Source organism: Aptenodytes forsteri, unplaced genomic scaffold (genome assembly GCF_000699145.1).
Source record: "Aptenodytes forsteri isolate BGI_AS27 unplaced genomic scaffold, ASM69914v1 Scaffold76, whole genome shotgun sequence".
NCBI lineage: Eukaryota > Metazoa > Chordata > Aves > Sphenisciformes > Spheniscidae > Aptenodytes > Aptenodytes forsteri.
This window is the reverse complement of record NW_008794444.1, coordinates 706,620-728,149: the sequence shown is the minus strand read 5'-3', so window position 1 is coordinate 728,149 and position 21,530 is coordinate 706,620. Positions and strand designations below refer to the sequence as shown.

The 21,530-nt window shown below is 50.2% G+C and overlaps 1 protein-coding gene across 1 annotated transcript; it reads right to left on the bottom strand.

The window, feature by feature from the left end:
- Nucleotides 1–6,759: 6,759 nt before the first annotated feature.
- On the bottom strand, nt 6,760–18,523 carry CUNH14orf105 (chromosome unknown C14orf105 homolog). The gene is given in 7 exon segments (XM_009289828.2): nt 6,760–7,091; nt 9,558–9,723; nt 10,147–10,245; nt 10,949–11,035; nt 15,022–15,098; nt 18,309–18,384; nt 18,386–18,523. Coding segments are annotated over 7 exon segments (891 nt in total). The 3' UTR covers nt 6,760–6,843.
- Between the last annotated feature and the right edge of the window lie 3,007 nt (nt 18,524–21,530).

Genomic DNA, 21,530 nt, shown 5'->3' with positions numbered 1-21,530 from the left:
TTCCAGTCCTTCTGCTCGCAACAGTGAAGGGGACCTGGAGAGCCTTGGGAATGAGAAAATTCAAAATAAAGGTTGGAAGCAAGGGTTACTGCAAAAATTGGTTTTAAAGATAAAAGAGCCTGTTTTTTGCCTTTTTTCCTGCTCTAGCTTTAGCACGGTACTTTCTTCCACATTTTTGTGATTACTTTTAGTAACATCTAGCTAGATCATTGTGACAAATTACCTTTACCAAAATAGCGACAATGACTCGTTGTGGCTAAAAATTGGGTTTTCAATAAATCAAAACCAGAGAAAAACCCCAAACCAAAACCCTACTCTTAGGCTTGTTTTATTTTTTTTTTGAGTGGCCAATTCTTAGGGAAAAGTGCAATTTTAGAAATATTTTTTGCAAAGACCTACAGACACATTTTGAACAAAGTTAATTTTGCTCAAAATACTATTTACTTCTTTAAGTATCAAGTTTGGAAAAACATCCAGAACCGTGTCAGCACTGCATGCTAATTCTCCATGTGACCTTAAAAAAAGCTCTACGCGTGTTATTTTATCAATCCCCATCACACTGAAGCAGTAATGGGCTCACGGTCCCCATATAGTGCGACGTAGCGAAATGAAGCTTCAGTAGCTTTTTTCTGAGACAGAGGAGCGCTGTAAGAAAAATCAGCTCCAGCAAGTCTCACAAGGGAGGCTTTGTGTGGCAAAAAGCTGTATTTTTAGGTCAGCTCGGCTAAACTGAAGGAGGTGATTTGTGTGTTAAATAGAAGGACCGCCTGGCTTTTAAGCTCAGCCTTTTTTTGCGGTGCAGGCATAAGCTGTGAGCCATGCTGATTGCTTTCGGGTGGTGTTTGTAACTGGGATCAAGTGGCTACCAGCGAGGGGCAAGTGCTTGGTCCTCAACGTTTAATGGAAGGTGGGTTTCTGCACGGGGTGAGTGCAAAACTGATGCTTTCTTGCTCCTGTTTCCTCCCAGAACAGTTGTCGTCTGGCATTTTAATTGAGTACCAAGTTAATAAAGCAATTTTGGATGCTAAATCACATGCTGCATAAAACCTGGTTTGATTAAACAGGCCGTTTGCAGTCTGCCTGGACCACCAGCTAATGCCAGCACAGCTATCTGCTGTGTCTCAGGGTGACTTAGGGGGAACAGGGAAATTCGAGGCTGGATCAGCCTCAGGGTTTTGCTCTACCCCATCACTGAGGGTGTGCGTTAGCAAAGCACGCTGCTGATGGGAGTGAAGGAGAAGGAAAGCTGCATGGACCCAAATGAGAGAAGCTCTGAGAAGATGAAGGACTCCCCAGCTGAGCTTCACTGAAACTCCACGGGGGGACGAGAGCCGCATCAAACCCGCCGCTGCAGAGACGCCACCTCATTCAGCATCTCTGGCAGGAGACACGAACACGTGCGCTCGGCTCCCTCATGGAGGCTGAAGTCCACTCTGAGCAATGAGTTAGCACTATTAGCTTTGTGTGTTGCTTAAGCCATCGAAACAGGATTTAAATGAAGCTTAAGCAATGCGCAGGCTCCTGCAGAGACCTTCTGTCCTCTGGTCAGAAGCCCTCAGCGGAGCTAAGGAAGAAGGAAGGTCCCTTGGGTAAGGACGAAAGCCAGGCAGAGGCCTTAGGGGGACACGAAGGGGAAAAAAATAGATTAACTGGGGGAAAGATAGAAGGGGAAGAAGCCAAGGCTTTGTTCTGCAAGTGAGATGCCTGATTTTTCCCATGCTCCTGCTCTCTGGAATGATGAAACGAGGTGCTCAAGGGATGGGGCAAGGAGAGAATTATAGCAAGGAACAACCGATCAAATACGTGTTGCTCTCCTGTCAGTGTGCCAAGTGCCGTATTTACTCTCGCTTTTATTGTTGCAGACCGCTCAGCTGATGCTGGATGCGCTGTCGGAGAGAGCCAGCGCACAATTAAGCCTTTCTGCAGGAATTCACAGGATGAGCCGTTCCCACAACGTGTCAGTAGGTGGCAAAAAGCTACAACCCTTGTGCTAAGCAAGAAATAAATATTTTTTCTACTCCTGCGAGAACAGGAGGTATCTGTGGGCAGCTCTGTCCCATCGGCGGAGATGGATCGTGTTCCCCCTGGGCCAGAGATCCCTGCACCAGCACTGCTGGGAGGGGAGGGGACATCCCAGAAAGGGCAACATCCCATATCGGGAGCAGATAAAGAGGCTCAGAAGAGAAACAGGAGCTGCCTCCCTCCTCTTAATTCATCAGGGGACCCTTGTGCCATCTCTTGACTTTAGTCAGGAATTATTTAAAGAAAGCTGGAAACCATAAGGGCTTAATCGCCGTTTCCAGCATTGGAAAACAACAGGTTTAGAGCTGTGCTATCGCAGCGCAGTCTGAGGATACCTAGTTAGACAAACCAAAACGTGCCACGGTTGATATTTTTCAAGCTGATGATAATACTTTAATCTTCATGTACAGCCTGAAACGGAGCTGCTCAAGTCAATGTTCTTGGGCGCTTTTCTCTTGCGGCTTTGTGTAAGCAGCTTGAAGCAATCCCAGTTGCCTGTCACACACCTTCCAGGGAGGCAGGACAGATAAAGGGTTTAATAAGGTTAGTGGATATATCCCAGTGCCTTTGATGGTGGGGGTTTTTCTTCTGCTTTTGAATGTGTGCGTGTGTTGGGGAAGGGAGGATGTTGCACGATGCTGAAAACTTGCATTCCTGAGGAGGTCAAATACTCTGAGCACCAGGTGGGAGAGAGCCCGGGAAGGTTAGAAAATCACATTAATCCAGACTACTCAATGAGATCCAGTTACAGCGTTGTTCAATTTTATTTACCTAACACCTCTCTTTACTAAGTATAAGTAAATCATTTTTCTGCTCAGGAACAATAACAGATATTACAGCAACCCTGGCTGTAAGGTCTCCGAAATACCTTCCTGCTTTTTTAAATACAGAGGTAAGGTTCATTGACATTTCCTCTTATAAGTTGTACATTTAATTGCTAATGATTTTGCCAGACACTAACCGCTGGTGCTGACTTTCCCCAGCTCGGTTGTCTGCTTCAGGCTGAGCGTTATAATTTTGTTTTAACATTTCAGCAAAACTGGTTCAGCTAAAATGGAGCTGGAGGAACTTGGGTTGCTCTAGCCGTGTTCATACCACCAACAAAAACATCCTATAACTGTTTCACTGGGAAGATCAAAATGTTCCTTGTGCTTTGGGGCAGGGATCTATCTGACCGACATCTCCCCTTTCTTCAGGGCTGTGCCATTTGCTGGTACCCATAGCCACGTCATTAACTGCATAAAATCTCCATTCTTCGCCATCGTGGTGACAACTGACAATGTGAATTCTCTGAAGGTGCTGCGTCTGGGCTGAGCGGCTTCTGCCTCAGCGCAGCTCCTGTGTGGAGACACGTTTAACCTGCAGGATGGGCCCAGCCTGCCTCAAAGCTGGGTGGCTGGTGTGGGATGCAGAAACACCTTTTTAGCCAGCAGGTAACTCACCCCATCCCAGGATGGACAGGGGGAAACGTCACCGCCTGGAGATGCCCTTCACTCCTCCTCTTGCGCTCTCAGCTATGAACAGAGCAGGTGACTGGTCTATATCTGCTTCACAGCCCTTAGATAGCCAGAATTATGTCGGACAAATCCCGCTCTACATCCCTGCTCTGAAACCTTCCCCCTTGGCTCTTCCTCCTCTGGCTATGCGTTGCTCCGCACCACCAAAATCAAACCCCGTGCAGGTTTCCTCATCGTTATCCTTTAAAACCCATCCCACGTCCGCGCCTGCCAGCCGGGGTGCAGCACTGCTCCAGCCTCTCCTCTCCGGGGAAGCACGCTGGGGTCAAGGCGAGGGGCTCTGCTAAAACACAGGCACTGGTTTCTGTGGTGCGTGACTTGGATTGAAGCTCTGCGTGCTCAGTTATGTTGAGTGGCAAGTTTCATCCTCTCCATAGCTGGCTGTAATGACTCAGCCTTCAGACGATGAGCTCACATCGAGCATTTGGAATTGGGAGCTATTCAGAGAAAAACAGCTCTGTAAAGTCTTCCTTGCCGAGTTGCAGCACGTGCGTTGTGGGGTTTTTTTCCATCTTCTGTGATTTGTAGAAAAGTCTAAGTTTCACCTTTAGTAACAGAGAAAACATTTTCATTTCCAGCCTCTGAAAGGATGTTAGAAAACATGAGAAGAGGATGAGTTGTTGTCTGCCTCTCTACAGGTTATGATGAATTAATACAATTGAGAGCAGCACAAACAATTTTGAGCACCAGAAGTAGAAAGCGGGTTTGCTGGTTTTATCGCCTCCATAAGAGCAAATTCTGCACACTGTAAAGTGATAAATTAATGCTCAGAGTCTCTTCTCTGCACAGTCTGTGATATGGATCGACTGGTCCACACACTCTTCTCCGTGGGCAGCACACTTCCCCAGTGCTGGCAACATGATTATTGGAAAACTGATCAGCTTTATCTGAGATAAATTGCATTTCCAGCAATTATAGCTTAATTGTTGACAGATGGGAACGCAGAAGGGAGATGTGTCACATCATTAAGAGGACAGGTGTATAGACAAGTGCCAGATTAATGGTTCCAGCCCATTAAATCATTGACCTTTTCAGCATACCCTCAACATCGAATTCAAAGCTCTCACAATATTTCCAGCTCACACATGCTGATCATGTTTATCAGCAAAGTTCTCAGGGGCGTTTTTAAAACACACAGGCTCCAGACACGGACTCATTAGCCACGAGCAGTTCTCCTTTCTCATTAAAATCAGTTCTCTTCTTCCTCCTTCTCTGTGTTGGGGTTTGGTTTCTTGGCTTTTCAGTGAAATCACGCCTGGCGTGTGGGCTTTCTCCGAAGAGCAGTTTTCTCCATGAAGCATGTAGTCATGCTGTAATGGGCTATACATTTAGGGATGTCAAAAAGAGAGGGAGAGGTGAAATTAGGACAAGAGAAGCTCAGCGCTGGACAGCTGTGCTGGAGGCTCCAGCTTTGATTTGGGGCTTTGGCTGTGATTTCCAGCTCCTGCTCTGCCTGGGATTTTCAATAAAGCCTAAGAGAGACAAATAGCTAAATACCGTTGAAACTGAGTCAGCCATGGGTGTCTAATTCCCCTAAATATGTGTAAAAATGTGTCTCCTGCTCTTTTCCTGGCTATGTAATCCAGGAAGCTGAGGATGCAGTGCAGACACATCCAAAACAGCTTTGCGGGAGGTAGTGCGAGTTCAAGATAGCGACGCAGGCCATGCCTCATCTGCCCTTAGCTACCCAAGCCCTGCGCTGTCCTGGATAACTGAGAACTGACCCCAGATCTAGGTATTCTGGACATCCTGCCTTGAAAAATGAGGGTAAGATTTCCAGCTGAAGGAAATGAAAGTTGCTGTGATGATAATCGTATTTGTTACTCCTGGAGTCCCTGTCCTGTCCCAGCGAGCTGATTTGAAGATGCGTTACCCTCTGGTAGGTTTTAGAGAGACCAAGTGGAAAGCAACCCAGGGAGATAAGCAGGAGGTACGAGGAAGAGTTAACGCCCTTCATCAGCTCTGCAACTTCAATTTCCAGCTCCTGCTCTGCCTGGGATTTTCAATAAAGCCTGAGAGAGACAAATAGCTAAATACCATTGAAACTGAGTCAGCCATGGGTGTCTAATTCCCCTAAATATGTGTAAAGGAGGTAAAATGGACGCTGGGAATCAGGCAGGCCTTTTCCCCAGGGCCAGGGCTGGCGGTGGGCTCTCTCCCTCCCTTGTGTAGCACCAGGCCCCCACATATCCAGTTTCTCACACTAAAATAGCTGTAAGATGCGTCACTGAAATCCCAGGGAATCGTTCTATATACGTGCTTGAATGACTTACTGTCTTCCACAAAGATGATGCACCTTTACTGCGGTGGCCTTTATGGACCTACAAAGACAACCAGATGGGAGACAGGAGGGCTGGGTGAAGTTCTCTCTCAGATAACAAATGATTTTATAAGGAAAAGCAGATAATTTTATGAAAAAAATACAGTTTAGGAGAGATGGAAACTGCATGGATCTCTTTGATAGATCTGGAACCCTTCATGTAACCATCTTTTTCAATATACTTGGAAATGTCAGGTTGCAACAGGGCAGCTTGTTCACATTCTCGGTGGATGCAGCAGCCTTGACAAGCACCACCGGGGTATGTGTCTGCAGGAGATGCAGTTGCAGGAGATCCCTCAGTTGCCACCAGTCACTGCGCAGCGCTGAACCCTGGACAGAGAAGGCAAGTGAACGAAAGCCAGCTTTTTCAGAAGATTGTCCATAAAACTAGAGGTTAGTACTGAAGAAAGTACGTGTATTTCTGTGTCTGGGCGGGGAAGGAGAGGAAATTCCAAAGAAATGTCAAAAAGGAATTTTAGAAATGCCAGAATATTTATTATAAAGATTTCCTAAATGAATCATTTTACCTTGCATTTTGAACTGGGTTTTTGTGGTTTAGAAAAGGATATAAGGTTAAAAACAAGTTAAACAGAAAGCTTGAGTAACCGAAAGGCAAGCAGAACATTTCATTTCAGTTGGAACTTAATATTTGGGGTTAACCCAGAATATTTTCCAGCTTCTGCCTTTTTTTTTTTTTGCCAGCCTTCTCCTCCTCCCTCTACCCCCACTTCATTGTTGCTCGGTCCAAGCCATTTTTTCCCCACATATTTTGATTCAGCCACATAACCCAAGCAGTCATTATTCACTCCACATCAGCGATCTCCTCATTTCCAGCTGTCCTTTCCACTGGCCCGTACTCCCAGAAATGCTGCTTACTGCAAACATCGTGTCTCCACCTTCAGTCCATCCACCCAGGGGGGTTTCAGCCCCACCAGAGCTGTGGCTTGTTTCTTCAGCACATCCCTCTCACCCCAAGCCATGCTATTAGAAATCCTCATCAAAGAAGTCATCGAAGAGAGAAACTCTCTCTGTCTTGGTTCTCACAAGCGTAGGCTTGCGGTAAATCTTCTTCTCTTCCCTTTCCCACTCCTCGGAACCCGTGCTGGAGGTGTCCCAGAACAGATCCCTCGTCCGCGACTCCCTGCAGAACCACAGGTCAACCTTCCTGCTCTTGCCTGGAGCAAGTTCAGACCCATCATGCTGCCTGGAGAGTCCTCTACCCCATGTGTTTCCTTGGGGAGAAAAAAAAAAATGAAAATCATAATTTTGTGGAGCTGCATGCCCAGTCCCCTAGAGTTTAGCTGGAAACAGCTACGGGCAGCTGGAGGCATGTCAGAAGATCCTGAGAGATGCCTGTAAGACCATACCCCATGCTCAGGGCTGGGCAGGGTAAGGTATAATATACTCAGGATTATATTCGGTGAAATTATAGAGTCTGGCAAGAGGCAGTATGGTTTTATCCCCAAGCAGGAGAGCGCTGAGGCGAAGAAACACGAGGGAATAGGAGCAGCCGAGTCTGTTCCCCTTTCTCCTGGTGAAAGTTCACCAGCAGACAAGTTTTTCACCGATTTAACCATTTTTACCCTCGGTGATATGTTTCCAGCCTGTGCCGAAGGTTGTCACGTGCAAGCAAAGCAGAACAGGGCTCGTGCCTCGGAAATGTCAGTATGAAGTGGCGGCTGAGATTCACTTCGACTTCCCCTTCACTGGGGACAGTAAGGTCACCTCGAGTGCCCTGGCATCTCCAACCCCCCCAGCTGCTCCCCCAGCCTGCGTCAACCAGTGCCCCAAAGCTTAGATCGGAGTCACAGCCAAATCCAAAGCACCGCAGGTCAGCCCTCCAGACTTACGCTACGCCCATTCCTGCTGCTCGCCCACCCTCGAGGCGTGCGGGGGAATGAAAAGCCCCTGCTCAGTGTTTGCTGGCATCGCTGGCACACGGACTGTGCCGTGCTCCCTCCTGCGCTACGGCGTGGGCTGCAGCAGGGAGACATGCCCAAGCGGGGCTGAGATCTGTCGCCCTTAAATTAATTTCACCTGATGACTGTTCACGTCAGACGTTGAAAGTAACACGGAGCCACGGCTGGAAATCATCTAACCGGGAACATCCCACCTTAATTACACATCACCCAGAGGGATGCAAATCTGTGATGGAAATTGCCTGCCTCTGGGCAGCGGGCAGCAGTTTCCATATAAAACTAAACCTAAAAAGGGAGTAACCTCAGTGACTGTAACGTTTACCCCATGGTCATTTAAGAACGGCAGGAGTCCAGAGGCTACACTGTGCATGTGAATGCAACGTATTGGTGGACCATGCAATGATGAAGCCAGGAGCAAATCTCTGGCAGCTGTTGCCCAAGCAGCTCATTCTCCATTTCTTTCTCCTGCTGAGCCCAGTTCCAGCTTCCCAACGTGCCCAAGGGTGCTCTGCCAGAGAAGACTTACTGCAAGGTTCAACGCCCCAAAATGTATGTGGGTACCCTCCTTCGGTCCTTCATGCATGTCAAGGGGGAGAGACAAGGCTGACTGTTCCCCCAAAAAACAGTCTCACAAGGTCCCTGAAAATAACCAGCTATCTCAAATCATCCAAGTTTCCCTTTTACTGCAAGGGAACATCACGCTTCCTTTCTCCAGAGCAGAAAAATTTGAGATGTAACCAACCTGGTGCAGTAGAAGAGCTCTTCTGAAGCCCACCCTGCTTGACCCCAGCTGAAGGTTTGAGCTGGTTGTTTGCACCATGTGCCCTGGTATATTTTGCCAGGGAACCACAGAGTTGTGTACCCACAAATGACTGCAGCTACCAGCGGTTCAGCCCTGTGTTCCCTCCAGGAAGGGACCAGCTCCGTGCCTGCATGGGGCAATCGCTGGGTTAGCGTGGGGCTGGGGCTCGGCTTCGGCTCCCCAGCTGAGGATGGATGCCTGTTGTGGCGGAGACTCTGCCAGAGTAACTCATGGCTCGTGCTTGAAGGAAAGCCGGCAGGGCACGTTTTTCTCGGCAGCTGCCAACCCTGCCAGAGTGACCACCGTGATATTGTCACAGCCTACATCCACCTGAGCACACCCCAGGCTGGGGCAGGAGGTGTCCAGTGCCGGGGCCGAGGGCAGGGGGCAAAACCTGGTGTAAGGGTTGATCTCCCGGCAGTCGTTTTCCATTTTTTTTTTCTCCTTCACCCCTTTGGCCATCGTGTTGGTGGAGCTTCAGAGGTTCCCCCCAGCCCGTGTATATTCCCCTATGCAGCGGTCTATATGCTCACCTCCTGGGATGCTTTTGCCCAATGGACTCCCTGCCTCTCCAAGGACACGGGACCCCAGGGACACCCTCTGTCCTTGTGCTCAGTTTGCCATGCAGGGGACATGTGGGACAAGCTGAGACTCTTCTGCCGGTGGAAACCTGCTCCTGCAGGGGCTTGGCCCTGGGGACTTTGCTTTTAAGCCCCTATGGCTATTCACATCTACTCAGGTCTATTTGGATGCTATCAGAGAAGCAGCCCAGACCTGAGTCCTGCTCTGAGGCATCCCAGCTCTGTGCCTTATGACCACATCTCACTGCTTCCCCCCCGCCTCCAGTCTTTTGAACTTGCCCCATGTCACAGCAGGAGATGGAGCAGTGAAAGCAGTTTCCATAGGGAGACTTCTTTGATGACATTTAAGAGGCTGCTGGTGAGTTTTACATCTCCTTGGAAAATTATTCTACTTACCACGGTCGTCTCCATGAAAACGTTGATTGTGCTCAGCAGGGACGAGGTCTCGGCTTTCGGCGCTGTCACCTCTCTGGGGAGTGTCAAGGACTTTCTTTGGGCTGAATTCCTTGATTTTTTGTTTATTGATTTTTGCCTCCCTGTGGAGATTTCGCTTCAGCTCTGCCTGGGTTTGCAAACAAATCGTCAACACAAGCAGCAGAGGAGCAAACACATTTTAACAGCTCGGCACGGCATATCATTAAGGGGTTGGTGCTGAAAATAATTACACAGTTGAGTAGTTTAACCAGGGCAAATGGTATTTGCCAAACTGTGACTGAACATGACCCGGACAGAGATTTTTTGGTTTCTCCATGGGCCACAGCCAAATGAGGGCAAAGCGTTGCAAAAATCAGAAGTAATTACTGATCATGGGGACCCCGGGGATGCTCCCCACCTCGCCTCTGCCTAAACCACCAGGAAAGCTTCATTTGCTCTTCCCAGCAACAGGCTTTAAGCCCCTTGGTCCATGGGAGAGACACCGGGGATGGGCAGACCCCCGTCTGAGAGGGGAAGCCCCAGCGCCTCCCCCAATCCATCTCAGCGTTACCTCTCGGCGCCTGCGGGTCAAGTCCAGCATCTGCAGCTTGTGCAAGTGCTGCCGCCTGCCAGGGAGGTGTCTCAGGCTTTGCCCCCTCTTCTCCAGAGCCTACGAGGTGTTTAAAAACGTAAATAAATACACCTGCATTTTCTGAAAGAGAAAGGAACAGCCACCAGCTCGCAAATCCACACCCAGCCCCTCGGGCGCTCCCCAGATAAAGGCAGCGAGCATCTCCCTGCGTAGCCAACTTGCAGGAATTTATCACAAATTTCCACTGCGCTTGCAGTTTATCTCTCAGCTCTGGGGCATGATGGAAAAATCTTCATTAAAACAATGTATACATGCTTCTGCCCCCCGAGGTGTTACCGCTTTGAGCCGGCTGTCCAAGGTAATCTCATGATCCGAAGGGAGGAACCACTTTTGCACGTTTGGGGTTGCAGGGGGTGTTTACGGCACACAGCACTTGCAGCCCTCTCCCTGCCGACTGCAAGCGAGGGGTGTTCAAGTTGCTCAGCCATTTAACAAAGTGGCCCTCAAGCCTTTAGCCTCAAAAATATTTAAGGTCCTGGCTCAGCAGGTCCTCCTCATCCACGGAACAGTCATGCTGGAGATTCAAAAACTTTCCTCTAACTTTGTATCCTTTCACCCACGCACCGGTGTTTCAGCCGGTTCCTGGGCTTAGCCAGGAATGGGAGCGCAGCCGGTGTAAAACCAACTTCTGCTCTTCGGCTCCTCGAGGTGCCCGAACTGTGAGGGAAAGGAGCCTGCAGCCGGCAACAACCCGTGCACGGGGCTTGACGTGTGCACTTACCTTCGTTTTTGGGATTGCAGCCACTTCTTGCTGACTCCAGGGCTTTGCAGGAGCGATGGCTTGCGGAGGGCCAGCGGGTTCAAGCCTCTACAAGTCCAATATTTATAATATTCAGCACTGCTTGTTCCACACAATCATAAAACCTGATGTGAAACTACCTTGACATTTTTCCAGCTCCAATTCTGGCCCAGCTGCTTGGGATACAGGAAGGAGATTGGCATCTCTAGCAGATGCTCAGGGAGGTGAACATCTTATGTGCTTTGGGAGTGGACGAAACCGGGGGAATCGCCTGCATTAGAGTCAAAGCAGCAAAACCCCAGTTTGACATTAGTTTCATCCCTGTAGGTATTTCTCCTTGAGCCTCAACAGTGCCCAAGGCTCCAGCCAAGACCAGAGTGAAGACAAACCCCAGCCCAGATTGCTTCATGTTGAAGCTGAAGCATGGAGAGGTCTCATAATTTAATATAAAGTCTCCTAGCAGGTCATCCAAGGGCAGATCCCAGATACCTGAGACCCAGAGCACCATTCCCTCTGTCCAACCAGTCTCTTTTATGTTGGCCTGAGTACGACCTTTCTCTGCAGGACTGTGCGTGGTACAAAGTGTCTTTCCTGGTGGCTAACGGAAGCGGGCAGAGACTTGCTTTACAGACTGCCCTGAGCACGGATTTTTATCTTAAGGACCTAAGTTGTCTCCTTAAATTGTGCCAAGCTACTAGATGATACTGGGTCATTTCATGGCTTGATATTGCCAGTGTCCCCTTCTAGGCTGGGAGCTCAGTCCAGCTTCCATAAAAATTAGGGGGAGCACCATCAAGGGATTCATCAGTAAGACCTAACTCACACTTTGTGTGGGCCATCATCAGCCTCTTGAATATGAACTGGAGTGTCCTCTAAGTGTTGACATGCCTCTGGCTCTCTGCACTGAACTGCTGCCAAAGCCTGAGCTGCAATTTTGAAGCATCCTGTAAGTCAATGCAATAATGCAGGAGAAAAAAAGTCAGCAGCATGTAAAGGAGGCATCCCCCGTCAGCCCCGAACACCAAGTTCACATGTCTTTCAGCATCAAAAAACCCCCACAAAACTGAATATGAAGTTTAAAAAATGGCACTAGATGGCAGCATGTGACACCACAAACTGTGGTCCGGGCTGTGCATCACTCCTAGATGCCACCAAGGCAGCCAGCGCGGGGTGGCTGAAGGCAGATAAACTCCCGCATCTATCGGCTCATCTCGCTGCGCCCGGCGGGGAAGCCAAGTTTCAGGCTTTCGGCTAAAGTTGTGTCGCAGGCTGGAAAATTGACTCTCTTCGTCTCTGTGAACCTCACGGGATTTTCCTCTGGAAACACTCCCTGACCAAAATCCTCTAACAGTCCTTGAGAAGGCCACGTCATCCTGCTCCGCTGTCTTTGAAAATATTCCCACGGGGAAAAGGGCTTTTGCTGGTGCTGTTTACACTCCCTAACAGCAATGGCAGAAGCACGGGGTAGGATTAACAGTGGTGTCGTCCTGCAATGAGTATTACCAGTGTTTTAATAATACATAAGTACAGCCGTAATGGAAATAAGATCAAAGACTAAAAATTACATGCTGGTAGGAGATTTTTAAATGAGGCTGCGATTCCACAGTTCACCGGGCATAGCTGGGCGCATTCCAGGTGCTGCTGCCTCATCCTCCCACCAAATCCAGGGACACGTTACTCAATAGTTGGTGGCCACCTCTGCTCTCTGAAGCCACCAGTCTTGGCCAGAGCCGCAGCCCGGGTTTCAACTGACCCCCGTCTGGTGGCTCCTCTGTTCTTTATTATATTAAAAGGGCCTTAATCACAGCAAGGAAGGCTTGAGCAAAGCACCCCCGCTTCAGCGGGTTTGCTGTTGTGGGACGTGTGCAGAGGGTTTGTCACCAAATTTTGGGAGAGTGGAGATGCTCTGGGGGAGGAACAGGAGGGTCTCAAAGCAGTGCAGGGAAGTGAGATGTTCACCCAAGGGTTTTGATGGCAAGGGGTTATATAGGTGCTGGGGAAGGAAGATGCCCAGCGGCAGCTGAGGGGCAGGTTGGCGCTGGTGTAACCCAGGGCAGTCCCAGGGCTGCTCCAAGCTGCACCCAGTGCTGGGATGACCCAGCACCTACAGGAGTGCTACAGAGAAGTTCGTAGCCAGTTGGAGCAAATACATCTCTTTCATGGGTTAAACAGCCAAGAAGCACGTTTGCCTCCATTTGTCCCCAGCCACCGACTGCTGAGGACTCCCTCCAGCCTCCATTAGGCTGCTGATGTGCACCATGCAGCTGGGCTCTCTTAGAGGGGTCTCGGCAGCAGGTACAACATTTGCCCTTAATTGCTAATTGAAAGTCCTGCCTAATGAGAGCGTGGGAGGCTTATTTCCAGCAGCCAAGTGCTTTCCCCAGGCAGGATACTCTGCTGCACCCATGCTTGGAGGGGTCTGCTCATGTTGTCTCCTTTCCCTGCTGGATTTTATTCCTCTGAGCCCTGTTTGCTCTCAGTTTTGGAGCCCCCAGACCTGGGCCAAGGAGCAAAGAAGAAATGCAGCCAAAGGCCTCAAGCAGGGGCTCTGAAGGAGAAAGATCTGAGGAGCAAAGTGGGGGAGCTGCAGCTCTGGGGCATCCAGAGCGGGGCTGAGCCTGGTGTCCCTGATGTCCCTCCCTGACCCCCTGTGGGCACGTAGGGATGGAAAGAGAACTCAGTCTCAGCCAAACACCAGCAGCTTTGCATCTTAAATAGCGAGCAGGTAAGAGATGGGAAGTTGGAAGGTATTGCTGGCTGGTTTGGGAGGGTGTGGAGAAGCAATGAAAATGCAGGTGGAGCACAGAAGGCGGCGTGCTTCTCTGGGTTTGGGTTTTAAATAACCTGATTCACAGCAAGAATTGTCCAGCCCCGGTAATGCAGCTCCAGCTTAGCCCTGTGAGCACGTGATGGCCTGAGCCTCACCCAGGTTTTGTATTGCATAAAAGCATCAGTGCATAAAAATATCAGCACAGAAAATGCGTGTGGAGGGCTTCTTGTCACTTTTTTTAAATGAAATAGCAACTCTAACCCTTGTGTGGCATGGTACGCTAGCAGTGTTTCCTTCTTTGCGGTAAATTATATGGATATAAATATATTTTTGGAGCTTTAGTTATGTTGTGATAACTCTTGTGTGGGGAAAAAGCCGATTGCCAGGTCAGGCAGAGTCCTGGGTTTCAGGGCTTGGAGGGGAAGGGATCTGGGAAGTGCAGGAAGGGGAAAGGAAGGTCATGGAGGAGTGAACAAGGGTGTTTTATGTTTGTTTGGGGAGGATTTTTTTTATATCTAGATATACAGAGGTGTGTGTGTGCACGTGTATATACAGTGCTATTGAGGGGAGAAGGTGAAGGTACGGGTAGGTACACAGCATGCATAGCCATTCTTGAAACCTAAAATGATTGCTCCCTGCTTTCACCGGCCCCTATTGCAAAGCACGTCTGTCTGCTTTACCTGCGTCTCTGCCCCTACGCTGATGCCAGACCTTGATGGGATATTTGGCCTGAAGAGCCAAAACCAGCCCCACGTGATGCAAGTTGGATCCCTTCTGCAAAGGGCTCTGTCTTGGCCACATTAGCCCCATGGGAGCACAAAGGTTTGGCTGCGGATACCCAGACACCACAAAGGAAAGCGGGTCATTGCAGGAGAGGTGGCCTTGTGGCAAGTGCTGGGACGTGTTGGGTGTCACCATAGCACAGAAGGGCTGGCCAGCGAGGCATGGACCCATGGAGGCGGGCAGGTAGGCAGGCAAAGGGCCTCGCTGCATTGGCCCCTCTTTGGCTGTTCTTAGAAGATGAAGTCCTCTCCCTTGTGCTAATGAACCAAAAATAACCTCTCTGCGGTCAACGTACCTGCTCTGCCCCAGGTATCAAACTTGGGCTGGTGATAAAGCTCGTCTAGGGATGATCATCTAGAGGTAGGACCTCCTACTTGCATTGCTGTAGGATATTTGTTTTCCCCACCGTGGTGCTATGGCATGTGCCCGCACCTCCCAGAAAGCCCATGTCATATTGGTCAATCAGAGCAACTCCATAGGGAGCTTTTCAAACTCCTCTTACTTGAGGTCTTCGTGGCGGGTGCTGTTTAATGATGCTGGTTTCTCCCTTTTCCGGAACGGTGTTGAACGAAAGGGGCCCTTAAAGATTAGAGAAGAAATGGATGAAGTTACTTTTGGGTGATCATCAACTGCTAGGCTGTACTCAGCAACAGTTTTCTGCCCTATTTCTTGGTTGGCATGTCCTACTAATGTCTCTCTCGGTGTACCCCAGTGACACATGGTATGAATTATTCTATTAGCTGCAGAAATAAAGTGAGGATGTACCTGTGCCTGCGGGTTTCTAACAAATGTCTGTCACATTCCTCTCCTACTTCCCTCTACAACCTCTCATGCATCCTACATATGACAATAATCATCCTCAGTCCCTCCTGTGGCCTCCCTGGGTCCCTGGTGTGACCCAGGGTCCTCTTTTCCTTCCGTGGCCTGTGACCATCAGCTGGCCAAGAAACCTGTCTGCCCTTTTAAAGTGAGGAAGGGGCAGCAGTTTGGGTCTCTTCTTGCTGCACAGTCCCTGAGACTTTATTATTATTATTAATATTGTTATTATTTGGTTGAATTGAGAAATATCTCTGAGGCTTTTACTGACGGTGGCAAAGCTGGGTTACAGCCAGCCAGTGGGTTCAGAAGTTAGTGGGTTATGGACAGACAAGCGGTACAATCACAGACTGTCGTCATCTTTGGAAATCAGCCTGAAATAACGTGCTACACACCGGTGATTGCCCGCTAGTTATAAAAGCAGTGCTTTCGCTGAGGCCTGAACGTGATCTGGGCTTGGGTCCGTTCTGTGCTGGTGCTCTCGGGTGGACACCGCTGCGTTTTGTTTCGGTTTGTTTGTTGCACAAATAAATACTTTCATATGCAGTAAGTATTTCTTTTACAAAAGAGTTTTTCTATCCTCACTATCCTCCAAAAAAATCTGTCTTGGTGCACTCAAATGCCATTTTATATGTGGAGTTGAGCGAGGTGCTGCTGAGCAGCTCCGGCTCCCGCATGGTGGGAGCCCCGAGGTGGCCGCAGGGGAGGAGAGTTGGGGATAAGTGCAGAAATTACACTTACAGTTGATGCCAAGTTTAATAGTTCTATTAGAAAGAAAACCAATAATTTGGAGGTCACCTTATGAGGGACTTCAGTGGTCCCTTTAAAGGAGCACCATGGAAGATTGCCAAGGCAGGGCTCTGGGAGAAGAGAGAGAAGGTGATGGAGGGAGGGCGTTGGGGTATGGGAGGAGACGGTGGCTCCATGGGATAAATGATTGCTGGGCTCTGCTGAGCACTGGCAATGATTAACTGCTGAGCGAAGCTGCGGCTGCTCCGCGCATGCAGGAACGGGCGCCTGAAGTGAAGATTTCCAGCGCAGGCGACTCCTCCGGAGACAGGCTTCAGCTGTCGGGGAGCAGACGCTGAAATAGCAGCTTGTAATAGCAAAAGAGGGGGTTATTAAGTTATTGCCTCTCAATCTGCAGGACAAATTAGCGCATAAAGAATTTCTAAGGGGGAAGTAAAACGTAAGGAGGTGGCTCACGGTGCCGGGAACGTGGCACCCGGCACAGGCAAGGGGCTGGGGCTGGGGCTGGGGCTGGGGCCTGGGCTTGTTCTGGCAAGGTGTGTGGCTTTGGGGAAGTTATTTCTCCCTTATGAAATTTTTTTTTTGTTTAAAATATATTTAAATTATTCCCGCTCATCCCATTCATGCATGTGTCTTGTAGGAGGTTTGCCCTTAACCTCTACAGATACACAGAACTGGGAGCCAAGTGCTCTCTGTCCCCAAACCTGCTCCCTCCTGGGGCAGGGACGGTCCCTGGCACACCCGCACGATGCTGACGGGGAGGGACCATTGTCCCACCACGCAGCCACCACCGAGGGAGCACGGGGCCCAAGCTGAAGTCATTCTCGTGACTTTTTATTTTTTACCCTTGCACTTTAGTTAGTAGCAGCAGATCCTCCCTGCCAAAGGAAGCGGGGATTTAACACAAGCCAAGATGAACCCTCATAAACCAAATAAAACATGTTCTCTTGGCGGCTTTGCTTATTTAGACAGCAGCTCAAGCTAATACATCGCTCAAGTACTCTTGAGCATACTCTTTTTATTTCTGAAAATGAAAAGTCATAGAAAATGACATTTATTGAGGGGGTTTTAAAGTTTTTTTTTATAAGAGTACACATATTTTACAAGCACTTGTTGAATACCCAGTGATGAAAATTTTCCAGAACAGGAGTATTTGGTTGCTCTTGCTGTCATGAAATACTTGAAACCCCCTGTTGTACAGCCAGCCCTGATCTGTATTCACCCCAGGACCTCCGGCTCCGGGAGCATCCCTGCTATCGTGCCAGAGGTTTATTTGCTTTCACCTTCTCCTGATGCCTCTCGGTGGATGATCCTGAAGGAAATATCCATCCCCTGGTGAAGCAGCGGTGCTTAACGCTGCTCGGCATGTGTCAGAAATTCATTTTTGGAAATGGAAGAGAGGGGAGGAGGGCGCTAGGGCTGCAGATCCTCCTTCCTCTGCGCCGCCCTTTCGCGAACCGTGTTGGCGTTCATGGGGGTTGCTCCCTACGCTCACCTAACGTAGCTGTGGGAAGCTGTTCGTCACCATCCAGCTCGTTGCACGGAGCTATGCATCCACTTTCAGGTGGGTGCAAACCTCCTTCCTCGCCTCCGGGAAGGGTTTGGGTGCGGACGGAGCTTAAACCCTGCTGTGAGAGGCTGCGGGAGAGGCTGCACGATGCCACTTGTAGAAAAACACACACAGCTGCGCTATTTGCCATCCTCTGCCTCTTGGCTTATGAAATTAGCCCCCTGCGAGACATGGCTATAATTTATTTTAATGCTGAATTTTACCTGCTGAGCACATTACCCAGAATCTAATTCTAATTAAGCTAATGATATCGATATGCCCAGTGGCGGCAGGTGAGCAGAACGGGTGTATAACCGGGAGTTACAGGGCTGCTGTACGAGGGCTTGCTCGGATGCAGGCTGGTGTCGTTGCATGCCGGGCCGATGCTGGGGAGTGGGGCTGTTCCCAGGGGGACGACCGATGGGAGTAAGGAGCCTGGGATCTGGACTCTGGTGACTGAGACACTTTCCGAAACAGGCTGGGGGGCCAGGGGGGGGAAAAGAGTTTTCCCAAAGCTAAAATGTTCTGGAAATGGCAAAAAGCTACTGATGCAGAACGGCATGTGCACAGACCTACACCCACCCTGCACTGCAGCAAGCAAACCCGCAGCCCCAGCTGAAGCCCTGTGGGTCTCTGCCCTGCGCTTCGCAATAATTCGTTGATGACCCCCTTACCTGCAGAGGCTCTCCCGTACCAGGTCTCCCGGAGAGGTGGAAGTTGCTGGTGAAACGTGGGTTTTCCCCTCCCCCACGGCCGGTGGGTGCAGGCTGGGCTCTCCCGGCACGCCGGGGAGCCGGTATGGGGCGGCGAGAGCGGGCAGGTCCTCCCTGGCGCGCATCGGTGCCACCGTGGTCACCTTGGGGTGTGTCTTGGAAGAGCTCAGGCCCATCTTGCAGAGCAGCAGCTTTGAAAGGAGAAGGAAAACCCCTCATGCACCGTCCTCCCTGAGCAGCGAGGGACCCTTGCGAGCAACCATGGTTCCCGGGGAGCTCCCTGCTGGCCGCCGAGGCCGGGGCTGGCTCCCACGGACGTGCCCACACGTCCTTCCCTGCTCGGTTAAACATTGACCCGGCCCCGGCCATTACCCCACGGGGACGAGAGGTGGCTGCTGCTGACAGAGAAGTGGAAAGCAGCTCGGGGAGCCAGCGCCAAGCCCTGGGCAAGCTTTGTTTTTTACCTACAAGTGATTTTTCAACCAGGGGCACCACCTCAGCTGGCTATTAGCTGACCTGGCAGTATTTCTACAAGCAGCTTTTTTGCCAAATCTTCAGTTTTTGGAAGGAAATTCAATCCTCAGAGCACCAGAAGGGTTAAAGCATCTCCCACCCTGCGTGGGAGAAGCAGCCTGGAGACAGGGGCTGGCCGAGGAGAATCCTCTGCCCTTGCTTGTGCAGGCCGGTGGCACTGCTGGGGAAAAAAAAAAAAAGCAGCTTTAGCACAAACCCACCTGAAAACATCAGCCAAAGTGAGTCATATTCTGCAGTTTTAGAGCTGCTTCAGGATTTGGGCCAAACGCAGCAGGATCGGTGCGTAAGGGAAAGACCTACGTGTCTCCATTTGTTTCTTCCTTTCCGTTCCCAAGGCATACGAGGGGGGGTTCAGAGGCCACGGTTTCCTCAGAGCTGTGGGGAGTCAGTCATTTCCAAGGTGGAGCGGTTGGAAAATACGTAGGGAGGTTTATTTATGCAACAAGTGTACTGTTGCGGGGTGGGGGGTGGCAGAAATAGGGTCGCGGGAGGAGGTCAGAGCACCTGTGGGCTCCGCTGCGAAACACGTGGAAACCAGCAAAGACCGAGTGTGTGAGGGAGAGCCCGAAATGGCCTCAGAGCCGGGGTTCATTTAGCAGAAGCTCATCCCACTGGGATTCCTGGAACAGTCCTGCATAGGTTTGGAGCGATCGGGGCCTCTTTTGGCTTTCCTCTTGGGAGAGGAGTGCTGGGAGGAGGGTTGCGCAGGGAAATGAGGATCATGGCAGAGCCAAGCGTCCGGCACTCATGGCCAGTAGATCCACGGATAAACCACTCGGCTCCCCCTTGATGGAAATGGGGAGGTTTTGAGCTGCAAAATGCCACCGGACAGGGGTAGCACCTCCCAGAAGAAACTGTTCGTCCCTGGAGCAGCCCAGCCAGTTCATGTTTTCAGCTGCAAAGCACTGACATCACTCGTGACTTTGCTTTACAACAAGTCACACAGGGCACGAGAGAGCAGAGTAGCTTAGTCTGTATTTTTTTTTCCCTCCCTCTTTTCAAATGAAAATATAAAATCAACACCCTGCTTCCCTCCTGAGTTTCTCAATGCTTAATATCTTTTTTTCCTTTTTTTTTTTTCCCCCTTCCCTCTCCCCTGCTGAGAACAGGTAATTCCTGTTAAGCAGCCTGGGAAAACGGTGAATTAATTGCAATGATGGATGTGTCGGAGCAGTGGAAAACCCACGTGGATGTTACAGCACGATGGGCGCTAGCTTTATCTGGGTGTTTCACCTGGGTGTGATGCTGTGGCCCTGGCCCTGCTGAAGTCCTCGCAGGGTCCCACTGCTCCCCATGCTGCCAAACCCCCTCTCTTGGCCAGGTTTCTTTCCAAGCCAGATGGGTTTCCTCACCTGCCGTGCAGGACGGCACCACGGCCAGTGATTTAGGGAAGGGGATTCCAAAGGGACAGACATACCTGAGGCTGATACTGCTCCAAGCACTTCATCCGGAGGAGCTCTAGGTGAAGAGATGCTCCTCTTTGCATTTAAAGGTGATGCAGTATCCTTCTGCCTGGTTCATGAGCGCCGGGCCCCACCTCCCCTGCTGCGGTACAGCTCTGTGGTACACGTGCCCAAGGGTGTTAGCCTGACAGCACTGCTCAGCACCTTGATGCTGCATCAGTCAATGACCAATATCTCCCAGCAAATCCCTAAAATCTCAGCATCTGTGTACTTCGGAGCTGCGCTTTGATCTCCACATGCTTTTACTTTGTAAAGCAAAGAGGGCCAAGAGCAGTGGCTGTGGGTTTTGGGGGGGGGAGGAAGGCAGGCTGCGAAAAGATGCCCTCCCTGCAGGTTGCTGGGGCAAACCGAGAGCAAGCTTGTGGTTGAACTGGGTCCCAGAAGGGCCCTGTGGTACTGGAAGAGGCTCCCAAATATTATCGCTTGCAACTGCTGGGCCAAAATTACCCCTTCGCGTCTTTACCTGGGCTCCCTGGACCGTGGCTGTGCAGGGTGTTGGGTGGACACTGGGGGGTTTGCAGGGTGAGCTGTGCATGTGTGGCGGTGGGGATTGTGGTTATTGGCATCGTTTCGACCTGCTCAGCTCGAGAGCGAGCGGTGACAGCCACTGCTACAGCACAAAGTAATCCTGTGTTAGCCCCCCTTGCTTAAACCTGCCTTTAACACCCGCTGACGGCGTTTGACGGGGGGAAGGATGGGTTGAAGTATGCCTGAGCTTCAGGCTGGCTTCGTCACTGCCCTCCTGGTGATGTGAAGCTCATCCTTTTCTTTAACTGGGGGGTTATTTAATGCAGCCTTTTTATCTGTATTTAAGGTTCAGCTCAATTCCCAAGCGCTGTGCTGTAGAAACATGGGGCTGGAAGGAGCTTTGGTCCCATACGTTGCCGTTAGGGACAGCACGTGGTCCCTCCCAGGAGAGTTGGAAGCTCTTTATACCTTTCTCCCATTTCATTTATTGCCTGAAACACTCCACCAAATTCAGCTGGGACCTATAAGTGATACCGATCTTGCCAGAATTGGATTTTCCAGCAAATTTATTGTAGTCAAAATGAAATCATTGACCCCTAAGCGCTCTGATGCCCTTGTTTTAAGGAAGATACAGGGAAAAGCCCAAGGGTAGGGCAGTGCCATGGCTTGGGGCAGGGCACTTTCCCACAGAGGAGCGTTTGTTATTTCACCTGTGCAC